At 41.5% G+C, this 23,734-nt stretch overlaps 1 protein-coding gene and 1 long non-coding RNA gene across 2 annotated transcripts in view; both read left to right on the forward strand.

Moving 5' to 3' along the window:
- LOC117134761 overlaps positions 1-15,287 on the forward strand; it is a 34,639-nt gene extending 19,352 nt beyond the window's left edge. The window contains exon 3 of the long non-coding RNA XR_004458834.1: positions 14,526-15,287. This is a non-coding gene — a long non-coding RNA (uncharacterized LOC117134761). The remainder of the gene's footprint in view (positions 1-14,525) is intronic.
- Positions 15,288-15,316: 29 nt separating this feature from the next.
- LOC108600303 (palmitoyltransferase app) lies at positions 15,317-23,104 on the forward strand. The gene is made up of 8 exons (XM_033293402.1): positions 15,317-15,733; positions 18,379-18,539; positions 19,037-19,221; positions 20,624-20,735; positions 20,805-20,959; positions 21,071-21,192; positions 21,248-21,440; positions 21,749-23,104. Exons 1-8 carry the CDS (start codon positions 15,543-15,545, stop codon positions 22,847-22,849), a joined length of 2,220 nt encoding a protein of 739 aa, XP_033149293.1. The 5' UTR covers positions 15,317-15,542; the 3' UTR covers positions 22,850-23,104.
- Positions 23,105-23,734: the final 630 nt, after the last annotated feature.

Consider the following 23,734-nt stretch of genomic DNA (forward strand, 5'->3'; position numbering starts at 1 on the left):
GGCAACTACTATTCAGACATTCACATTGTCTCTTGGTCACACGTTTTAAATATGATAAAGGAATTATTTCTTTATATTATCACAGATCGTTTGGTCTCTAAAGTAATTCCGAGGAGGTATCTAAAGTATGAAGGAATATCCAGTTTCTACTCTCTTTCCTTGCTGTAGTTAAATTGAAAAATTGTTTGCTATAAATATATTTGTAAAATCTCATTGATTGCTAACTCTATCGATATCATATAGTTATTCTCTATGTGAAGTATCTTAAGTATGAAAGCTATTCACATTTTGTTCCTCACTTTGTCACAATTTTTATCGCAAGTGTAGTTGAAAGGATAGCTTATAGATATCTGAGCTATATAAATGTATTTAATGTATATAACCAGCAATTCACTTGCTATATATGTTAACTCTCATAGATTGCCAACTCTAACGATGTATATATTCTCTATATGAAGTAACTGAAGTATAAAAGCTGTTCCCACTTTTCTTCGCACTTTTTGTCCAAAGTGTATGCTGTAGTTGAGATATGTGTGTTTAAGCTTTTAAAACAGCAGCTGCCGCACCACAACAACAGCAACACGCATAGTGCGTTGTAAATTTATCGATAACTCTTCACATTTGTTGTGGGCGGCGAGCGTTGAAAAAAAAAATGCACGCCAGCGTATAAATTTAAGCTGCCCCGCTGTGAAAACAAACCTTCATAATAATCATATATTAAACGCAGACAGGCAGCGTCATGAATACTGTTAATATATTGTTTTTATTTTATTTATATTTTTTTATTACATTGACAGTTGAATAAATGAACTGTGTGGTGGCTTGGGGGTGGCCAATTCCATTTACTTTACTTCTCTTTCGTACAAATTTATGCAAATCTCTTGAAGTTGCGCAGAAAGTTGTCGACACAGTCGCTGAATAGTTTTGTCTGCTGCTGCGTTGTTGTTCTTTTTAATATAATAAATATAATAAGATGGCTCAGGATATTTGCCCACCCCACTGCTCCCCTCTGTGGGGTTATACAATAGTTTGGGCTTTATGGTTTGTTGTTGTTGCTGCTGCTGTTGACATGAAAACCGTTTGGCGGTCCAAAGGGCAGTTTGTTATGTTTTTATGCTGCTTGTGACTGCTGCTGCTGCTGCGTTGGCTTTTGTGGTAGTTTGAGCACTGAATAGCTTTATATTTATGCAAAGTTATGCGGCTTAACAGATAAGTCGAAACTTTTGCCTGACAACGCTGCGACAGCCGCTGCTATATCCTTTGCAGCCATCGAACTTGACTTGATTTGCATTGCAGCAAGTTTTTGCCACTAAAGGTTAAAGTGCGTAGGAAATGTTTGCATTTGCTTGCATGTTTTTATTCTAATGCTGTGGACTTTACTTTGTTGAGTTGAGTTGAGTGGTGCAGTGAGTTTTATTTAAATAAAATAGCAGCTACTTGGCTTTAGTCTGGAATTTATGCACACGCAAAGGCTTGAGAGCGCTTTTAAAATTTATCTAGCTGTATACATAAAGTTTACGCCGCTTATTTAGGCCAAATTAAAGGCGCCACGCTGCGTATACGCAACTAAATTTTGTGTGCTTCTCTTTACAAAGCGCAGCTGGCACTTTACTTAATGCCAAATTATATTAAAAACTTTCGTTGCGAGGCTCACATTTTCATTAGCTGCCCAACCCACAAAAAGGCAAAAATATAACAACAAGCAAAGCAGTTACTCCAACCCTCGTTCGTTCGTTCGTTACATCTTTTGCATTGTATGCGCTTGTTGCTCTTTCAGCTCAACGCTGCTGCTCGCTCTGCTTCTTCTATGTTGCCAACGGCCTTTGCCTGGGCCGCCACAAACTCTTGGCCTTTACTTTGCTGCAGTGAACTTCATTTGCCAACCCGCCCCCCTACTAACTGCAACGTGACACTTGGGCGCTCATTTAATTTGCTGAAACATGCCCATGCCACAGCCGCTCAGCACTTGCCCCTAAATAAACAAAGCACCTCCCCCCACATTGATTTGACCAAGCAGCAACAATCCCTACCCATTGCCTTTTTGGGTTAACTGCAGGCTTAATGACAGCACTTGGGTTGAGTTTTGCGGGGGCGGCGCACTTGACTGACCTGCTAAATTCGTTAAATTTTTAGTTAGGCAGCGTCAGGTTGAAGGCCCTGCCGCCGCCCACTTAGGGCGCTCTAAATTATCATTTAATTTTTTTTCGCTCGCTCGCATTTTTATTTAATGAGTTTCCACTGCCATTCAGCACAAAGTGCGCTTCAAAATATAATTGTTGCTTTTTTCGCTTCAATACGCTCTTGAATATTTTACTTAATGAACTTAAGCCCTTTGTCAAGTGCATTTAATATAATTAATTTTTAATGTGTGTAAAGTGAAACTGATAGGCGGTATTTTTTATATAAATTATGCAATATGCTACTAAAATTCGAATTCAATCAACAACAATTAAAGCTGCGTACGCTTCATTTATTTGCTAAATTATTGCTTCAACATAGTTGAAATTTGTGCAAGTTTCACACTCAATATACAGAGTATTGCAATTAAATACTTGCCGCCCCCATAAAAATGCCAAAAAGCTGTGAAATTTGCACATTTTTTCATTTATTTTTTTGTATTTTGGGGGCAAGCGAAATGCATAAAATTTTCAACACACACGCCGAGGCGAAAGTATGCGGAGCTCAAATGAGAGTAAAAGTGCAGTCGCTGTCGCTGCTGGCGTCGCTGCCACTGCAATGGCCGCTGCCACATGTCGTGACCTAATAAAAAAAATTATGCCAAAAAAAACAGAAAACAAGAGGCAAACGCCAAAACGGTAAATGTTAAATGGTAAATGGGGGGCGGGGCAACGAGCAAAAAGCGTGCAAGTAAGAGATAAACGTTCAAGCAGTGGCGTAGCAGCAAAAAGGGGTGAGACTTGCACACTCAGCACTGATGAGAGTGAGCGAGAGAGAGCGAGAGAGCGATATTAAGTTTTACTTTGGCCACAAAACTCGAGTTAAATTGAGCAAAATAATGCGGTCAATTTATAAGTGAACATGGCACGTGGCAGTGAAAGGCAATAGCAGTGATCGAAAGAGAGGGAGATAGCGAGGGGGGTGGGCAGAATGTGAATGAGGACAGGGACACGGGCCGCTTTTTTGCAATATTCAATATGAACATAAATGCAAACGAGAGCTGCAGGCATATTATATGCAATGTGCTTAAATATATGTGTATATGTGTGTGTGTGTGTGTGTGTGTGTGTGTGTGTGAGCTTTAACAAAAGGAAGTGGCTTGGGCTGCTACTTTGTCAGTTTTACTTGTGCAGCTCTCTCGACGGATGTGCGGGCGTCGCATGCGTCTCACTTTACGTCTGTCTGTTTGACTTTTGGGTGTCACTTGGGGCTGTCGCTTTGGTTGCACGCAAGTTTGCAAAATTATGGCCAAGCCCAGGCCGCCCGGCAAATGGCCGCCCAATTTATAAGGTTAAAATAATAATGCCAAAGCCGGCAAACGAGCGTAGCGTAGGGTTGAGTTGACTGCATTACGGATACGTGGCATGACCTGCTATTGAAAGTGCAAGTGCCTGCGCTCTCTCTCTCGCACTCTCTTCGCACTCGCTTTTGGCCAAATGACCTAATTTAAGCGCAAGCAGCGCTCAACGTCAGCTTGGGCCGTAATATGACTTTATTTTTTGGACACTTAACAGAGACTGACAAACTACGGCTACGCCACTGACTGGAGCTGCTTAATTGTTATTTACAAGTTCTAAAATTTCTAAACTTGAAATCTCTTTTATGCAGCTTAAATTAATTACGCATGAAATTGCATTTAATTGGTTTTAAGAAGTTTTAGCGCCAAAAGTTTGCAGCTTGCATAAACAAAAACCAAAAACTTGAGCTAAACGAGCAAACGGCAACAGCAGCAACAAGCAAAGAGCAGCAGCAACTAAAAACAATGGCGTCGCCAATCAACAGAAGCAGCAGCAAAAAAAAGGAAAATGGCGCACAAGTTCAGCAGACACGTGAACGCGTTTGCTACGTACGAGAGCCAGCGCCAGTGTAATGTTTTATTCGTTTAAAAAGCCGAGTAGGCCAAACTAACAACAACAACAACAGCAACGAGGAGCAGCAGCTGAGGCAGCAGCAGAGGTAGAACAATAACTATAGCTAAAGCTATATGCCGCTTTACACTAGGGAAAGCGACAGCGTTTGTCGTAGCTGCTGCTGCTGCTCCTCGTTGTTGTTGTTGTTGTTGTCACAGTAACCTAGATAAGCGCACAAAATTTCGAAAACCAAAATTGTGCCACTTTCGCTTTGACCCAGAGACGTAGCCTACCCCCTTGACTAGCGCATATGAAGGGCAGTGGCTGCTGCTGCTGCTGCTGCTTGCTGCATTTTTGAGGGTCAATGTGGCAGCCTATAAGAAATTCAGCTAGTAATATATTATGCTCGTACATTGCGGTTAGTGTGCGTGTGTGTGTGTGTGTGAGTAATACATGCCATGTTGTCATGTCAAACTGCCTGACAAATGGTTTGATTTTCAGCTCAAGTCTGACCCCTTTGGCTGCTCTAAAGCCTCGACCCCCAGCGCTTGTCGTTGTTGCAAGCATTTTAAACATGTCACCTTTGGGAAATTCTTTAGCTAAGCAATGACAACAATTTATTTAGACGTTGCGCTTCAACGTGTGCACACTGTACAGCAAATATTTAATTTTCAGCCACAGCGCGTTTGCTTTTTGGCTTTGGCTTTTGATGTGTGCGGCTGCCCAATTCGACGCATGTTTATGCATAAATAGCTTTGAATTTAACACAAGCGTTGGTATTTGTAATATAAGCAGCTAAAACAAAATATTTAAAGACTAAAGCTAGACCCAAAATATTTCAGACAACACAACAAATTTATGTATCAGTCCTCAAGCTGCTTTTTCAAATGCTGCACACATAGCACGCATTATATTTTGCCCTAATCTATTCACACTTTGTATAATTTTTTCTCAAGCTGCGAGTTAAATGCAGCTTAGCCAAAAATCGTTGGCTCAACGCTTTGAATATTAAAGTCCTTTTGAAGCAATTTCTTAGCGCTTACTGTCGTGTCCAGCAATACGAAATTAATTATGCAAAGTGTGTGACCTAAGCCAACAGTTGGCATTAGCCTGAATAGCCGGGCAGCCAGCCTGTCATATTCATGAGCAAAAGGACGACTCAGTGGGCGGTGGCGCGAACCTTTTTCGCTGTTTGCCTATAAACGTGCTAAAAATAAACAATTTGCGTCGCCTTTTGCTGGCCCAACACATTTGTTGTTTATTATTGTTGCTGTTGTTATTGCCTTTGCATATTTAGCTGATGGGCCCGCTCGTCGTGACACTTGACGTGTAAATATTTTATGTAATTTTGGTAGCCTAAGCAAAAACGCTTGATTTGGGTTGACAATTAGCAAAGGCTGCGAATAAGCCTTTTCACTTGCGTCCTGTGTGAGCTAAAGGTTTATTAATAAGCAAAGGGTAAGGGCGTTGATTTGCTTAAAGGCTTGAGGCTTGATTAGAAAGTGAAGCAGCGACTGCAGATTTGAGCTTAAACTGCTTAAGCTAAACTATTAAAAGCAGCTTGGACATGGTAGTTAACATTTTGTGCATAGTTTGCCATTATAAACAAGAAAGTTAAGAAGGCAAAGCGTTAACTTAAATGAATTTATTGTCATGAAGCAGGCAAATGATGCTGCGCTGAAATGTAGGCAATGAATTTTGTATGTAATCTTTATTCAATACTTATTAACAGTTGAAGGCAAAAGAATATTAATAAAAATATTTAAAATTAATTTAAACAAAGCAAAATTTGTGCAAATATTTAATGTTTATTTTTATTAAGCGCAGCTGCAATTAGTCAATGCTGTGGCTGCTGTATTGAATATACAAGAAAGTCTGCCAAGTTATAAACAGTTTATATCATATTTTTACTAAACTTTATATAGCTGCTTACATTTGAAGTATTGCGCGCAACGCAATCAGTCAAGACTTAGTACAGTTGTATTAATAAAGATTTGCTACGTGCTTACTTTCTACTTTCTAGTTTTATATATAGCTTTTAGTCGCGCACGCAAGCAATTTACTTTGAGCTTATTGCATTTAAATGGAGTGCAAAGCAAACACATTAAACATTTACTAATCTCTTGGCTAGTTCTATGTCCACATGCTGCACACGATGGAGAGCGCTAAAGGTTAAACCAATTAGAGCAACTTTAACAGTTGCTGGTCACACTACCTCAACTAACCTTTGCCCAAAATGTCATGTGTACTTGCACCCACATCTATGTTGGTGAACGTGGTTAAACGTTGACGCTTTTTTAAGCTCGAAATGGAGTCAACACAGTGCTGTGGCCACACGTTCTTTCGCTCTCTCTCTCTCTTGGCCAACATCCAGCCAAGTGACAATGCGCAACAGCAACTGACGCTTCCGTCAAGTCAGCAGCGGGCTGCACATTGAACGCAAGTCGTGCAGAAATTATTGTGTTTGTTGTACAGAATTAAATAAAAATTGAATTATGTTTATTGTATATGTATGCCGGCAGTTGCTGCTGCTGCTGCTGCTGCTGCTATTATTGTCTGCTTTTTGTGGATTTGTTTGTCTGTCTGCGCTTGACTCCTTTAGCCGCCATTGCTGTCTTTTTTCATTTTGCATAATAAATTGCATTTTCCATGCCACTGCGCGCACCGCAGTTTGTTTGGCTGCCAATTGTGTGCGGACAGGCCAAAGTAAAGGGGGAAATTGCCGAGTTTTGTATTTGCCACATGCTCCAAAGCCAGAGAGCTCGTGCTCTTGGAGCTCCTCGAGCTGCTGGCTTCTGCTCTTTGGTCTTTTTATGCGGGCACGACAGCTGTGCGCGCTGTTTTGCATTAATCTCATTTCATTGCTTTGGCTTAGTTGCCTCAACAGGCGTGCCACCAACTTGGCTTGTGCCACCAACAAACATCAACTCGCTCTCCTCAGTTGTTTCCGCTTGCACGCGCTAAATCAATTTACTTTTTTTAAGCTTACGACATGCCAAGCCAGCAGCATCACCTTATGGCTGCTCACCTGCAGCTCTTTAGCTTTTGCCTCGAACGTCATTTCGTTAAGACGGCAGCAGCAGCAGCCAAAGCTTTCCATTTGCTTCTGCTCTAGCGTCATTCACTTTAAGTTGTTTTTCTCTCAAGCTCAGCAAAAAAATTCAATTTTTGTTTATTGAAAAACTGCACAAACAACAACAAGACAACGACAACTGAAGCAATAGGTGCTAGAATAATAGACTAGACTACACTTTTCAATTTGTTTGCCATGATAACTCAAGTAATTGAATATCTTGTTAGCAGCTTAAGGGTCTAAGTAAACTAAGAACTTGGCTAACAAATACAAAGTGCTTTGCTGTCTCTCTTATTGCGCTTGTTAAGGTCTGTCAATCAACTCAGCTTAGCTCGCAGCTCAACACAGCTCAGCTCAGTTGTCTGTCAAATCATTTGAAAGCTGCAACTATTAAATTGAGAAAGAGAAAAAGCTAATTAAAATATTATAAATAAATTGAGCAAATTCTTTTTAAATAAGCTGCTGCATTGCTTTTTTCTATGCCAGCTTTATTCTTATATTGCTAGACGATCTATTGCGTTTATGCGAATTCGATTGTAAATCGATGAGGAAGAGAAAAAGCTACTTAAAATATAATTAATAAATAAAGCTTACATACAAGTATATATAATGTATATAAGATATGTATGTATATAAATATATAAGACGAATTCTTTATTAAATAATTTGCTGCATTGATTTTTCCAATTCCTTTATTCTTATATTGCTGCTGCTTTTTTGAATTCAAATGAACGAATTCAACTATCGATTGTATCGATAACAACAAACTGTTTAAACCAAAATAAAATAAAATAATGATAATAAAATTAATGTTTATTATTAGCTCAGCCTTCAGTGCGTTCATCAGCAGCTAGCAGTCGACAAAGTCATTTGCATTTCGATAAGCATCTCTTATTGCTTGTTAGCAGCAGTTACAAGTCACTTTATTTCACTGGCAGAGCAATAACTTTTAATGAACTGTTTACCTTATCGTAGTAGAGCTTAAAGCGAAATAATGTTTGTCACATTGATAAATCGGCGTGTTTAACCTCACACAACTCTCTGCTGCGTGTAATGCGTGCAAAAAGTTTTGTTCAACACACACACACGCACACATACACTTACATGTGTTTGTTGTTGCTAAACAATAGAATTTTGAGTGTTGCCACTTTGTTTAAAGCAAAAGCTGCATAAAAAATGAGTGCGACCTTTTTTTTTTATGGGTAGTGTGTGCGTGTGTGTGTGTGTGTGTTTCGTTTGATGTGCATATTTGAGCAATTTACGGCAAAGTTGGGGACTGTTGGTTGAACGTGAGTAGCTTTTACGCTTGTGGCAAGTTAGGCAAATTAGCTGCGTGTCTGTCTGTGTGTGATGAGCGTATTATTGGGAACGCTGATTAACTTTTATGCTGGTCTAAACTTAAATTGCAGCAGTTGGCATAAAATTCAAACAATGCCTGTCAACAGCAACAACTGCAACAACAACAGCAGCAACGCATAAAGTTTGTGGCACACACAAAAGGCCTGCATTGTATGTGTGTGTGTGTGTGTGTGTGTGTGTGTGGCAAGAACATGAGTAGCTGTTAGCTGCTAACAACAATATAAGCGCAGGCAGGACAAACAAAATGCTCACAAATCTGCATGAAAAGCAAGCGCCAGGCCCGAGACAGAGGCAGAGACAGCGGCAGAGGCAGAGACAGCAGCAGAGAAAGCTGTTTGACAAATGGCTGGCGCTGCTCATAATGGACGTCATTGCAGCTGCAGCTGCAGCCCTGCATACGCTTTACATATGTTTGTGTCAGTTTGTCAATGCAGTCGCAGTCGCAGTCGCAGTCGCTGCCTACGTCGACGTCAGCTCATAAAACTAAATTTCTAAACAATCTGCGTTTGGCAATCTTTGCGCTGCGCTGCGCAACTTTATTGAAATGTTTGGCAGTTTTTCGTGTCAAGCTCACACACGCATACGTACACAGCTTTTTACATAGCATAGCAATTTTGATTTTTTTGTTGCATACTTTTTTGGGGCCACATGTAGCACAAAGTTTGTCGCTTTGCTACGGCAGCTGCTGCACATTTATTGCTTATTGTTTTAAAATTTAATTAAATTATTATTCAAATTCGATTGAGCATAAACAAAAGTTAAGCAGAGCGAGCACAAATTGCGGGTCAAGCGCACAATTGAAATTGAAATTGAATTTAATGCAACGAGGCATAAATAACAAAAAATGTGCGCCCCAAACACAACTAAACACCAAATCGATTGATAAATAAAAGCTGCTATAAGCAATAATTCCAAGTCGTTTGTAAAAAACAACAACAAAAACCCAAACGCGCATTGTAGATAAGCAAACAGCCCGTAGCTCTGTATAAACATTTGCACATAATAGATATTGCCCCTAGAAGAAACATAATTTTATGTGCCCATGACTGTGTGTGTGTGTGTTTGTGTCTGTTTGTGGGTCATTTATTATTATTGCTTTGGGGTGTCTATAATTCGAAAGTATTTTGCGTGCAAAGCATTCGCAGCAGATTAAGCAATATGTTGGCTTATCTCATCAAATCGTTATTACGATTACTAAAAAGGATTGCTGGGGCGTATATAAAGCACACACGCGTTGCCAAAAACCTAATTTGAGGTTTGTGTGAGCGCAATAATAAATAATTTTATAAGCTTATAGTGAAAGTTGTGCTGACTTTTGCTTTAATGTTTCATTTTATACTAGTTTGAGTTTGCCTAATGGCATATAATTCATTTTAAATATATTTGTTGTGCTTGACAAAACTTTCTGTGCTTAGTAATTACACAAAGTTTGCAAAAATTATTAGCAATAAAGTTTGCTTAAATCTTGATGCTTCCATTTGATTGAGCAAAGCGCTAACAACAAAAAAAAGCAAAACATTTGCCAGCCAAATTAACGCTAACTGCGATAAGAACCACGAACCAACGACTGAGCTTTATGCAAAGTCTGCAAATGCTAAAGCAAACGGCAATTAATTTAATGCGCTTCAATGCTCACACACACACACACACACACACATATACAAATAAAGCTGGCAGTTCATCAGTGAGGAGACTAGAATAGTTAGTTTGCTCTCTGGCGCAAACTAAAAGCGACAGTCGCACAAAATGAACAAACAAAAGTTGGCAACTGCCAAATGGACAGGAATTTAGAAATTAAAGCAAAACAATGACCAAAGATTAACAACAAACAGATAGACGCACACACACACACATACACATAAAATTCAACATTTTATGACAATGGCAGCGAAACTTTTTTCTTTCTTTTTTGTAGGGTGTATATTTTGTAAGTTCTTAATGTACGTGCCAAGTTTTTCTAAGCAAATAATTGTAAATACATGAAGTTGCTAAATTTGTGTTGCTTAAAAACAATTTTTCAAAATGTTAACAAACTAAACTTTTAGTCGTGCATGCTCAGCAATTCTTTGGCTTTTATTGTTTTTCTTTTTTCTATATGTGAATGAGAAAAAAGTGAAACAAACGACGGCGGCGGCGTCAACGCCGGTCGCGACGTGTTGCCTTCGACAGCGACAACAATGGCAATGCCAGCGCATATGCGTGGTGTGTGATGGGTGTGGCGCGCTTTGTTGCATTAACGGAAATGGACGCCATGTCGGATGCGCACAAGTGTTCATGTCGTTGTTGTTGCGCCAAATGTTTCAAAATTTCCTACATATGTTTTCATATTTTAGCATAGTTGGGGGCTTAAAAGATTGAGCTGCATTCGAAGTTTATTGTTTTCTGATGAGCAGACTGTTCTCTACTTCATTTAATTGCATAACAAATGCCAAGCCCAATGCGCTGGCAAACTCGAAACTAATATGTGGAATCAATTACGCATAGCATGCAATACACACAAAGAGGCAGACACACAGACAAGCAAACAGATATATGTGTATATAGACACTGAGGTGCTGCTGATTGCGGCGGCTTGATTGCCAGCTCGCTTGGCTTGGATTGCAAAGCGCTGCACTTGCAACACTCGCTGCTGCTGCTTGAACTGTATTCACTATTCATTTGCAGGCCAGCGCAGGCCAGGCCCACAGACATGTGTACTAAGGCGCACAAGTATACTCATGTGTTTGTATGTGTGAGGCGTAAATGAATGAGCGCAGTCAAGCGCAGGCTGAGCCTCGCCACACAGTCCTACAAAAGTCCTGCACACAGAACTTGGACGCGTGGCAGCGAGTGCACTTGCCACACACACACAAGAGTGAGTGAAGTGTGCGTCTCGTCTCTGTTTGTGTGTGTGTGTGTGTTTGATGTATTACATATTACGTATACGCAACCGCAGCTGCAATTACAATGCCAAGTGTGCTGCCCATTGCGTGTTTGTCTGTGTGTGTGTGTGTGAAAGCGCTCGCTACATTAATGTGTGTAGCTATTTAGTTTGTCTGTCCGTCTGTATTTGTTGTTTTAATAATGCAAACATGTGCGCGTCTTGTTGTCTATTGTTTTTATTACATTAATAAACATTAAATTGCCATTGCCATTGTGCATACACAGCGAGAAAAAATGTTAGAGCAACTAGCAGCAGTTAACTCCAGCAGTGACAAACTGTTATACCAAAAGTTAAAGTTAAAATCGAAGTCTTAATATCGAACAGAGTTCAACTTAATTTAGCTTTATTTTATTTTAATTTTATAAGCTAACTTACAATTGCAAACTAGTCTGAAGGCAAATTAATTATTAACTAATCAATGAATTTGGCTTAACAGTTAATTCAAATTCAAATAAAACTAGCAGCAGTTCAATGTTGACAGCTCAACAAATTAAAATCTGCTATGCTAACAGACTATGTTATGCTTGCTTACAGTTTATGTTAAAGCTACAATCGATAGGCTGTTAGTATCGAGCAGAGACTGACAGCAAATTTAGCAGCTTGGCAGCTTTTTATTTTATTTTAATGTTTATTACAATTACAAACTATTACTTAGTCAATGAATTTACATTTGTTTAGCTGCAAATTGCAATTGTCAGCTGTCGCTTTAATCTTTTGCTCATATGCCTGCTTAACACTTAATTCTATGGCATTCATTAATTGCTTTCTCTTCACTTTGCTTTCTTTTTTTGCAGTGTGCCTTTGAATTAAATGTCGCCGCTTCTGCCGCATGGCTTGCGCTACTATTGAAATTGCCATAAGTGGCCATTTATTTACATATTTGCGCGTTGTGAGCGCCAAGTGCCCACTACAAACTGCTTGCCCCCCCACCATAGCCATAGCCTTGCGGCAGCTGCTGCTGCTGCTGCTGGTTTGTTTCGCTGCTGCTTTTATTGTTATTATTTTGCCACACTCTTTACTGCGGCTGCTGCTTGCTCTTGTTGTTTGCTTGAGAGTTGATTGAGATATTTTGCCATAGCGCTCAAGTTCGAAACGAACTTTAAACGTTTTTCGTGCTTGGCTAATTGGCACTTGACGGCTTGAGTAGAGGCTTGCCGCAGTTGTTGTTAATTGTTTTGTTGCCTGTTAAATGCACACGCACGCATACATATGCATATAATAACATAATTCAACTGCGCCTGAGTGCGATTAAATTTGCATAAACTTTTGCAGCTTTAAGTGCTGTCTAATTAACAAGCGTTGCGCACTCTCATCTCACGCTCACGCTCATTTGTGTTATGTGTGCAGCTGTTTGGCTTGAGATAACATTTGTGTTGTCTGCCTGCAGTGGCAATCGCACAACAGTGCGTATGCTTAACTTTATTAGCGTAAATTAGCTTAGCTACGTTCTGCATTGCCAGCCCCAACCACTGTGGCATTAAATTAGCGCATTATGTCCGCGTGTGTGTGTGTGTGTGTGTTTGTGTTGCTGTAAGCTTAATTTATGAACTACGCGATTGCACTATAATTTGCCATGTGTCGATGCCTGCAGTTTAGATCATGATTTATGCGAGTTTAATTAAAATTCGGCGCGCTCAAGCAAAGTTTTCGCTTTTAAGCTGTCTGCATAAATTTAGCTAATTTGTTACCTTTTGTAACTTGTGCTATATGCTATAATAATAAGCAAAAGCGATAAATGCAGCTTTGAATTATTTAAATAGCATTTAAATGTTTTGTATATTTATAGAGAAAAACGTTAAGCTGCAGTTCAAATATCAATAGCTGCAAGTTATCAAAATGCTATTCGATTTTAGAGTTTCATGAGCATGACTCATGAGAAATTTGACAATGTTAAGGTTTGCAACCCTTGCTTCAAATGTCAAAAATCTGTAGAAAAAAATGCAATATATAGTAGCATAAAATGCTTAACCAACTCATAACTCGGCTGATTTTCGACAAAGTAATAACTAAAAAAGTTGTGTGCTGCTCAACTTTTTATTTTTTTTGTGTGAAAATTAAAGTAAATTTATGTTGGCCGCAATATTTCATTGAGTTAAATATAAACGAGCACGTTGGGACCTTGACTATTAACCAACATTCGTATGTATACAGTGCTGCTTACTAAATTTTATTTTAATTTTAATCAACATCACTTATTAGTTGTTCATGTATTACCGTTATTTGGGAACAGTCTGAATTCGAATCGGGATTTGCTGCTGCTGCATCATTTCAAATTTCTGTGAGTTGGCACGTTGGGATCTTGACTATTAACAAATATGTTGATGGAGCCTATTCCTGGCCTTTCTGCTGACAGTTTGGTTGGCCAATTCTTGGTCTGAATTCGAATCGGATGAATCGGATTTGGGAGTAGCATATATACTAAATATGTGACTGCTGCATCATTTCAAACTTCTGTGCGGCACGTTGGGACCTTGACTATTAACAAATATGTTGATGGAGCATAGTCCTGGCAGGATTTGCTATTTCAACTGAGTTTTCACTTCTACAATCAACACAATGGACGGCTCTGGCTTTTCTGCTGACAGTTTGGTTGGCCAGTTTGATGCTGGATCGTTATAACGGCTATCGCTGTTTAATTACAAATAAAGAAACTTTATAAATAACTTTAATACCCAATTGAATCTCAACAAGTCTATTAACACACCAAGCGCAATTTAATATTAAAAAGCAATGAGATTATCTCTTGGCGCTTAAGCGCATTTACTATTTATGATGCGCATTTGTTCCGACTCAACTCAACTGAGCTGAGCAGAGCAGAGCACGGAGCTCAGCTCGGCTAATTAAAAGTCATTATACGCAAACAGCAATTTAACGAGCTCAATCAGTGTGTGCACGTTGGCTGAGCGTATTATTATTAAGAGCAACATTTAAAAATCGTTTTTATTTGTTCTGCATTTATTTTTTTGTGTGCACACGGAAACTGAAACTGAAACGGAAATGGGGGAAATGAAAATGAAAATTCTTTTTGGCATGCTTTGCTTTTGCTTTTGGCTGCTTAATCAAAATAACTTAATGATTATATTTGCTTGCAACCTTGTTACTAATGCCGAGACTTTCTTTATTTCTTTTCTACTCGTTGCAGACGCGCGCAAATTTTTTAACTACTGCAGCTTTGAGGCGCCAGCGCATAATTGAATCATAAGGACGCAGGGTCGAGACGCTCGGCGAGGCGCGGCGACGGCAAAGTTCGGCAGCTGCTGCTGCGGGGGCAATGTTAACAAAGCCAAGCGAATAATTGTTGCAAACTGCTGCGAGAGAGAGACAGAGGGAGGCAGAGAGAGCGCGCGGAATGGCAGCTGAGAAATGACAGCAGTGTTGCTTTAATTAAAGTCTCGGCGCGCAGTAGAATGAGCAGGCGGAGCAGGCGCCACTCCCACCCAGCGGCAAGCGAAAGGAAATTGAAACGCAATGAACAACAGCAACAACAACAACAAACAGCAGAAGGACGACAACAACAGAGAAAAGTGGACGAAATTGCTTTTGGAACTGAACGAGCATCATTTCATACATTTTGATTACATTTACCTATTACAAGCAGCAGCAGCAGCCAGTTGCAACAAGGAAGAAGAAGAAGCAGCGACAGCAAATAAAAAGAAACTTGGCAGGCATTTGCTGTAATAATTTGTTAAAATTGTAACGAGCGAGCAGGCAAAGTATTAAACGAAAGTGTGAGGATATCAGCAACAGCTACAGATGAACGCGCTGAAGTCGCCGCCAGCAGCAACAGCAACAGGGACAGCGACAGCGACAGTGACAGCGACAGCGACAGCGACAGTTGCACTGTAAGCAGAGACAACTGAAGTTGCAGCCAAGCGGCAAGTTCTGCCAGTGTCAGGCTATAACAGCAGCAGCAGCTGGAAGCTGAAGCAGCAGCAACAACGTGGCACAAACACGTCAGCCACAGCGATTACCTACCCCACCATACACACAACACACACACACACACACTGAGAAGCGCACTTTACTCTTTCACACATCACCGCAAATCAGCATTAACATCCAAGTCAGCAGCGCTTGTCACTTCAGGCCAAGAACCCACACACACACCAAGTACTCCGCATCGCTCCTTTGGACTCTCTCGTAACCAACGCCTGGTCCAATGAATCTGCTTTGCTGTTGTTGTTGCACTAACATGGCACCGAATCAACGCATCACACGCAAATGGGAACTGTTTGCCGGACGCAATAAATTCTACTGCGATGGATTGCTAATGTCCGCACCGCATACGGGTGTCTTCTACTTGACGTGCATCCTGATTACCGGCACCAGTGCGCTCTTCTTTGCCTTCGAGTGAGTATTGCAGGTTTAGCTCTTACATAGCCGCTCACTGGTTGCGGTTACATTGTTTGCAAAATGAATACGTTGCTAATTAAGCATTTCCCTAGTTGCAGTCGCTCTCCCTCTCTCTCGCTCACTCGTTGCCTAGCACTGCTCTGGCTTCCAATTACGCCCACATTAATGGTCTCTCTATGTCTGTACGTCCGTCTGTCCATTGCTCTTGTATCCAATGGCATGTAATTATTGCCGTGCAATGTGCTGCATGCGTTATGCTTGGCCAGGCAAAGCACCCCACACACACACACACACACACGTAGATTTTTCATTTTGCTTTGCATCTCTTTTTTGGGGTGAGCACAGATTGAAAATAGTTTAAGCTCTTTCGATTTGTCAATTTGTTGCTGCCGGCGCAAATCGTCGCATTGCCACTGCAAACTTGATTAGTAGCTAGCTGCTGGCAAACTTAAAATGAGCTATTAAGTGCACAAGTCTACGATTAGTAGGCCAAATGCAATATACAGCTCGATATAATGAGTAGAAGCCTGAGCTGGAATTTCATTTAAAGCCACAGCTTATTGCAAATATATTGCCAAAGTTCAATTGAAACAAATGTAAACTATGCATTTTAGGTCAGTAAGCTAAGGAAATGAAAGCTAGTTTAAGCTTAAATTTGTTGTAACTAAATTCTGCTATAGTTTTGCAAGTTAATATACAATTATGTTTATAATGCCTGCAGTATTTTTACTTGTTTAGTAAACCAATTTCACTTTCACTTGTGCACATTTTATTATTATAAATAATATATACAATTCGATTCGCTGCCTTTCATGTTTATGTGCTCTTGCTCATTAATATTGCATTAAATTGTTATAGACATCGAATGAGAGATCCACACACCCAACAATTTATCATTGTGAGCTCTTTGGCACACTTTATCTATGCACTTTGATCGCTTGACTAAATAAATGGGCAGCAGGCAGCCACTAGGCGATTTAGTCGAGTAACCAATTTCATTTAGTTGCACGTGTCGTATGCGCAATAACTATTATAACCTCCGCTTTATGTATGTGTGAGCAAATAGCATATACGTCACGTATAGCAAATACAAATAAAATAGCAAATCCAATTGCCAAAACCACACACACACACACATACACATGTATTTGCTGCTGTGTGTGTGTGTAATAATGCGTTTTTCAACACTGCGCGATTAGACAAAATTATGCTGAACATTTGCAGGCACGTAGAACTCTCTCGGTTTGAAGGAAATTGCGCGTATTCATGTGTGTGTAGCAAGGAATTGAAAAATTTGCAACATGAGCAGCGCGTTGTTGTTGTTGCAAGCTTCCCAAATAGATGCACACACAAAAGACTGAAGCAGAGCGTGGGACGGGGGCAGCAAACCCTATTTTATTTTCATTGCTTGTGTTAGAGCAATATCCACAATGCTTTTAAGCCCAGGGCTGGGCTGGGCTGAGCTGTGTCTGCCCCTGCGGCGCTTTGGCCAAATTGTATTCCGTTCGACGCGTTCGCAATGCAAATCGCTAAAAAGGTAGCACACACACACACACACACATGGATACAATGGCTGTCTACGTTTTTTATTTGTGGCATTGTCAGCGATTTGCCAGCTGAATGCAAGAGCAGAAATATTTTTGCTTTAACGCTATGCGAGGCGAGTGGCAAAAATGCTTTGGGGAATCATCATCGAGGGCGCTGCTGCCGCTGCCATTGTGCCGACAAATGTATTTAACTGTGTTATTTTTTGGCATCCATTGACGACTGCCCTCAAAATTTTCTAAACCTGTATGCGACTGTGTGTGTGTGTGTGTGTGTGTGCTCTGGGGCCTTGTCACACATTATTTTCATTATGCTCCATATGTCCTTTGTGACCTGTAGTTATGCATGGGAGAGCATCGACTAAACAATTTTGAAACACAAATCCCACTGCCAGCTGCTGCTGCTGCTGCCGTTGCATGCCACATCATTCCCTAGCTGCATATTTGTGCTGCATTGCCAAAACTCCAAAGGGAGAAACTTCTCGCATGCATCTTTGGGCACCAACAGCTGACAAAACTTTAATATCGCCTTAAAGCCGCACACACAATGCATTTGAGCAGATTGATAATCCTCTTATGTCATGCCACATGGGATTTAATTCACTCCTAACCAGCAACTAAAGCGATAACATGCTGGCTTACTTATGTCTTGAGCGTGTTAAGCACGTGTTTTTGATAAATTGTTTAAGAGCTGCATGCGATTCAATTTATGATACAAAAAGTTTATGAAAAGTCAAATTGATAGAAAAAGCAAAGCGCAGCATAGCAAAAATGTACATTAACAATATTGATTGTACATAATTATTTTAATTATTTGTGTGTGTGTCGCAATGCAAAGTATAAAGTTGCATCAATCAATTTGCAACTTTTATTTACTGAAGCTTAGCTTGCTGCTATGCAAAATATTCTAGCATGAATAACCTTACATCACTTCTTCTCACTCCCCAATTTCCACTGCTGCCTTGTTTATATTTAAGCTTAACTAATTAGCAATTGTTTCAAACGCTCTTCTTGTTGCTGCCAACTTGAAATAAATGAAAAGTTTTTTCAACTTTTTTATTTTATGCTTATCTAACCTAATTTCCTGTGCTTTCGCAGCTGCCCGTTTCTGGCGACAACGATTAATCCGGTTATACCCATCGTTGGCGCTGTACTCTACTTCTTCACAATGAGCTCCCTGCTGCGCACAACCTTCACGGATCCGGGCGTCATACCGCGCGCCTCCAACGACGAGGCTGCCTATATTGAAAAGCAAATTGGTAAGTGAAGCCGAAGCCGAAGCCCCCCGTTAGCCTTAATCCCGTGCTGTGTGTGCGTCCATGTCCAGTGTGTGCCTCAAAAGCGAATGTGGGCAAGGTCGTGTCGTGCCTGTTGAATGGCACACACACACAGACAGAGACAGACAGGCAAACAAACAAACGTACACATATTTGTTTTCACTTCATTAAGTTTGTGCCTGTGTGTGTGTGTTCACATAAAAAGTAATGAGCAGAGCATGAGCGAGACAGCATGATATAGAAAAATCTCGACGCTGGGAAATCATCAAAGCGAAGCATTGCGCGTTCCGTTGCCGCCTCTACACTAATGAGTTGAGCTTGCTGTATAAAAAAATTATTTAAAATGAGAAAACTTTTTGCTCTTTACTTGCATGTCAACAACCACAACGACGCCCGTCTGCATTTCCTGCTGCTGTTGCTGCTCCTGCTGCTGTTGACGTTGCTACCATTTCCGCTTGCCATTGCCGTTGCCGCACCAGAAGTGCCAAACTCGCTTAACAGCCCCACATACCGACCGCCGCCACGCACCAAGGAGGTGCTCGTTAAGGGCCAAACGGTCAAGCTGAAATACTGCTTCACCTGCAAGATCTTTAGACCACCGCGCGCCTCGCACTGCAGTCTCTGCGACAACTGTGTGGATCGCTTTGATCATCACTGTCCTTGGGTAAGTCCAGTGAGCTGCAAAGTAAAGCAAACTTATGAGATTTCAAATACCAAAAGATAAAAAAGCAACAACAAACCTTAAGACAGCGCTAAATGTTCAATTGAAGGATTAAGCTCAGCTGAACGAACTAATAAGTTATGTAGTTCAGTTGTCAGTTTTCGGTCGATCACTTTGAGTAGTAGTTCAATTGAACGTGTACTTAACGATTCGATAAGACGCTAGCTAAATGTTGTCCGTTTTCTAGCTAGATGCCAATTGATAAAGGACCGAAGCTGTCAACACTGATCTAAAACTATAATTGCAACTTAATACAACACTCAAAATATGCTGTATTTTAAACTCTTATTTTAAATTAGAGCTTTCGAAGCAGCTGCTTTTTAATTTGCCAGCATATTTTAATGCAAACATTTGACCGTGCAACAACAACAAAAAATGTATGCCAACCCAACTGTCGCTTTCGCCTGACTTTCACCCAATTTTTTTGCGCTGCTGCTGTTACTGCTGCTGCTGCTGCTGAGGTTTGCTAATTTCAGTTAACCACACCCACAAACAAGCAGCAGTCCCTTGCACAGCTTTGGCAATTTTAATAGTTGCAAAATGTGGGTTTGGCTATTCCCCGCCTGCGCCACCAAAAGCGAATGCAAACCACGTCGCACACACACAGCCACACATACACGCTTAAGTAGTTGCACTTGCATTGCTTTGTATATATGTATGTGTGTCTGTCTGTGTGTTTGTGTGTATGATAGTTAGTTAGTAGGTTTGTTGCATTAAGCATAACGCGCTTTTTGCTGAACATTGTCAACGGCCTGTTATTACCCTCGAATAGCCGAACAAGTGCTCATTGTGCTCATGCTAAACAGGCTGTTGGTCTATTGATGGGCAGTTTGTCAAACTACTAGATATATAATCTATATATTGATCAGCACTTGTAGCGGCTGTTGAGCTTGTTGTTGAGCAATCAATGAAGGTTGAGTGTGGGTTGGCTTGTGTCTAGCAATTAGTAGTTATTTTTAATTATGTGCTGCTGCTGCTGCTGCTGCTGCAGTTTGTAAACTAAATGAAGTACTATTTTTAGCTACTAGCGTAGAGTAGAGTCTGCTGCTGGCATACCCTTTTAATTAAAGGCTTTGCCTTGCCCTAATGTCGCTTGCAGCTCGCGCTGCTTGATGAGTGTGGCTTGAATTTCTCATTTTCCATTGCTGCACCTCGCACACTCACTCACTTTCGCTTGCGATAATGAGCTGCTGTTGCTGCCACTGCCACTGCTGAAGGTCATTTGTGCGCGCCTGCCACATTTTGTGTCGCGGTTTGGCCATGTGGCTGAGCTTGAAAGCAAACATAGCATATATATATGATTAAATTTATAAAAAACTCATGTCTCTCCTTTCTTTCTCTGCAGGTGGGCAACTGCGTGGGCAAGCGCAATTATCGCTTCTTTTATTTGTTTCTAGTCTCATTGGCATTTTTAGCTGTATTTATATTCTCGTGCTCTGTGACGCATTTAGTTTTATGTAAGTATAAGCTGGCAGCAAATTTGATGACTTCATTAATTAATTAATATTTGTGTGTGCGACGAGAAGTGATGAAAACGGAACAGGAGGTCTTCGAAGTAATTAAGAAGGCGCCATTCACTGTGATTGTTGTGTTCATTTGCTTCTTCTCGATCTGGTCGGTCATTGGCTTGGCTGGTTTTCATACATATCTGACAACCAGCGATCAGACAACGAATGAGGATGTAAGTAGTAACGAAATACATTAAGCCAACTTATAGTTGAGATTGAATTCAAGTGCTGTAGCTGGCCCACAAAAGTATGCTAACATTTTGTATTTGTTTTGCTTGCCACAGCTCAAAGGCAGCTTCTCCTCCAAGGGCGGTCCACGCACGCAGAATCCTTACTCACGCGGCAACATTTGCCTCAACTGCTGTCACATACTCTGCGGTCCCATGACACCCTCGCTTATAGACAGGTAACAATTGTGGCCACTGCAGCTGCTTGCAACTTGCTAAGCATTTTATTTGCAGACGCGGCATTGCCACCGATGAGTACATACAACAGATGCAACATTCCAGTCCGCGGCATGCGCTGAGCGATGTCATAAGCGCCTCACAGCTGGTGACCACCAACCAGCCCATGCTGAGCGGCATTTCAGGCGCTGGCGGTGGCATCAGCATAGGCGGAGCTAACGCGGAGCTCAAGCCGCGTTTCTATGATGAGGTAAGCGCTTTGTTTGTTACTTGAAAACTTGAGTTTGTTTTTTCACACACTTACACACACATCTAAATGTCTCTCTCTCTCTCTCGTCGCACCGTGCTTGCTTAACGAAACTGCTCTCTCGTTCTCTCTCTCTCTGTTTCATTCTCTCTCTATACTTCTCTCGCGTGTGAAACGCACCACCAATTTTTGACTTGTTTTTGAAACTATTTGATTTGTTTTTCGATTTTCTGTTCTTATTTTTGGTACTACAACTTCCACAACTCACTGAACTCAATCAAATATCAAACACAAACTGTACAAATCGTTAGTCGAATCCCTCGTCCTCGACGCTGGACAGCAATGCGGCCGCCACGCTGGCCGCCATGGGCAATGGCTTCGATCGTCCGCCCAGCTACGACATGCTGCAAAACGGTAAGTCACGTCGTCAGCATCAGCGCTGCTCCTTACAGACGCTGCTGCCTGCGAGCGCGCAGCAGCAGTTCAAAGCCAACAAGCACAAGCAGCTGAAGCAGCAGCAAAAGCAGCAGCAGCAACAGCAGCAGCAGTACCAAAAGCAACAGCTGCTGGCCGCCGAGCTGCAGCTGCAGCTGCAACAGGAGGCGTTGGTCAATGGACTGCATACGCCGCCGTCGCTGCAACGTTCACCTGCCACCTCCAGCTATCGACTCAATCTGAAGCGCTCGCTGCATCTGCCGCTCACGCCTTCGTATGATACACGCAACTCGCCGCTGCCGCTGCTGCATCATCACATGCATGCGCAGCAGACCACAGCCATAGGCAGCGTCACTGCCGCCGCCGGCGCTGGCAGCAGTTCCTCCACTACCGCGCCCACCTCAGCTTCCATCGGCACTGCCACAGCGCCCGCGCTGGCGCCGCGTCGTCCCTCAACGCTGCAGCTGCAAGGCAGCGCCGCCATCTCAGTGAGCACCAGCACCATGGCCACCATACAAACATCAGCGCCCCAAGCGCCCGCGCCCAGCGACTTCAAGTACTTCTCGCCGCAGCGCCAGCACGACACCAAGGTGCACAAGTACGCCTTTCCCAAGCAGGCGCGTGGCATGCGGCGTCAGTCGACGCAGTCCGTGGACTCACAGAAGGTCAACATCGCCGGCTATCAGCCGTTGCCCATGCGATCGCGGTACAAGCACCAGGAGGTGATGTTCGAGTTAAAGTCGCCAACGAATCGCTTGACTATACGTGAATGTGATTTTGGCGGTGGCGGCGAACCCTGCGACGACGATCAGTCGATTAAGGATAGCCAGATCTTTCGTGTTAGTAAACGAAATCTTTATATGAATCATCGGTCGCCGTGGAAGGAGCGCGATCGTTATTCCAATCTCTATGAGTATTCATTCAATATTGATCTCAACTCGATTATCGAGGATGCGGCGGGCAGTGATTCGTCCTAGTACGCAGTCGTTGCTCTCATTATCGTTATCGTTATCGGTATCTCGTTATCATTGTCCTCCCCACAAGCCGCAGCTCGTTCGATCCAGTTCGAGATCAAAATACGCACAAAAACACGCACTGCCGCTGTATGTGGCAAACTGTGGCCCCACTCGCAACCCACCCACGTATGTTGGGTGTATTGGGTGTGTTGGTGGCGCCACCACAGTTCGCCACAAGACTATATTGATTGGTTGTTCAAAGCAATTGCTGCTGTCGCTAGCAATTAATTCAAATTACTATATAAACAAATCTAAATTGTAAGCATATTTCAAAATTTATAGACAAAGAACAAAACAAAAAAAAAAACAAACGCTGCTTATTCTAAATTTGTTAGAAAGTTATGTAAACAAATGATTATTTTCACTGCAAGCATATCAAGTAGCTATCGGTTATCGATTATACATTTATAAATTTGAAAACGTTAAAGCCAAATTGAATTGATCTAATAGCCAAAACATAATTAATAAGAAATTAATAGACACTTACACTAGCTGACAAGTTAGTCAATGTTGCCAACAAGTTTGTTAATCAGCTGATTGTCAACTGAATTGACCTACTTGCCAACTAGTGTAAGTGCAGCTAAACTGAAATTATTTGCTCAAGACCGATATCTACTTTATATATGTTTGCCTTATAATTTTTAGCATATTGTTTAAAGCACGCTTAATCGCAGCAGCCGCGTATTTATTTATATTTTAACTTTAATTTGTATGTAGCCCACTTCCTGTTCCTCTACCCGTTCCCGTTGACTTTAGCTAGAGCTAAGCCCTAAACGTTGGTTCATCTAAACTTTTGCGTTTATGTAGCACTTATATATCAAAGGCCCCAGGCCACATTGCCGCACC

The sequence above is a fragment of the Drosophila busckii genome, chromosome 3L, assembly GCF_011750605.1.
Source record: "Drosophila busckii strain San Diego stock center, stock number 13000-0081.31 chromosome 3L, ASM1175060v1, whole genome shotgun sequence".
NCBI classification, from domain to species: domain Eukaryota; kingdom Metazoa; phylum Arthropoda; class Insecta; order Diptera; family Drosophilidae; genus Drosophila; species Drosophila busckii.

Coding starts and splice junctions, on each gene's coding strand:
- LOC108600303 (XM_033293402.1), top strand. CDS start 15,543: ATGAATCTGCTTTGCTGTTGTTGTTGCACTAACATGGCACCGAATCAA. Junction 20,736..20,804: donor TGTGACGCATTTAGTTTTAT/GTAAGTATAAGC, acceptor TGCGACGAGAAG/TGATGAAAACGGAACAGGAG. Junction 21,441..21,748: donor AGCCGCGTTTCTATGATGAG/GTAAGCGCTTTG, acceptor ACAAATCGTTAG/TCGAATCCCTCGTCCTCGAC.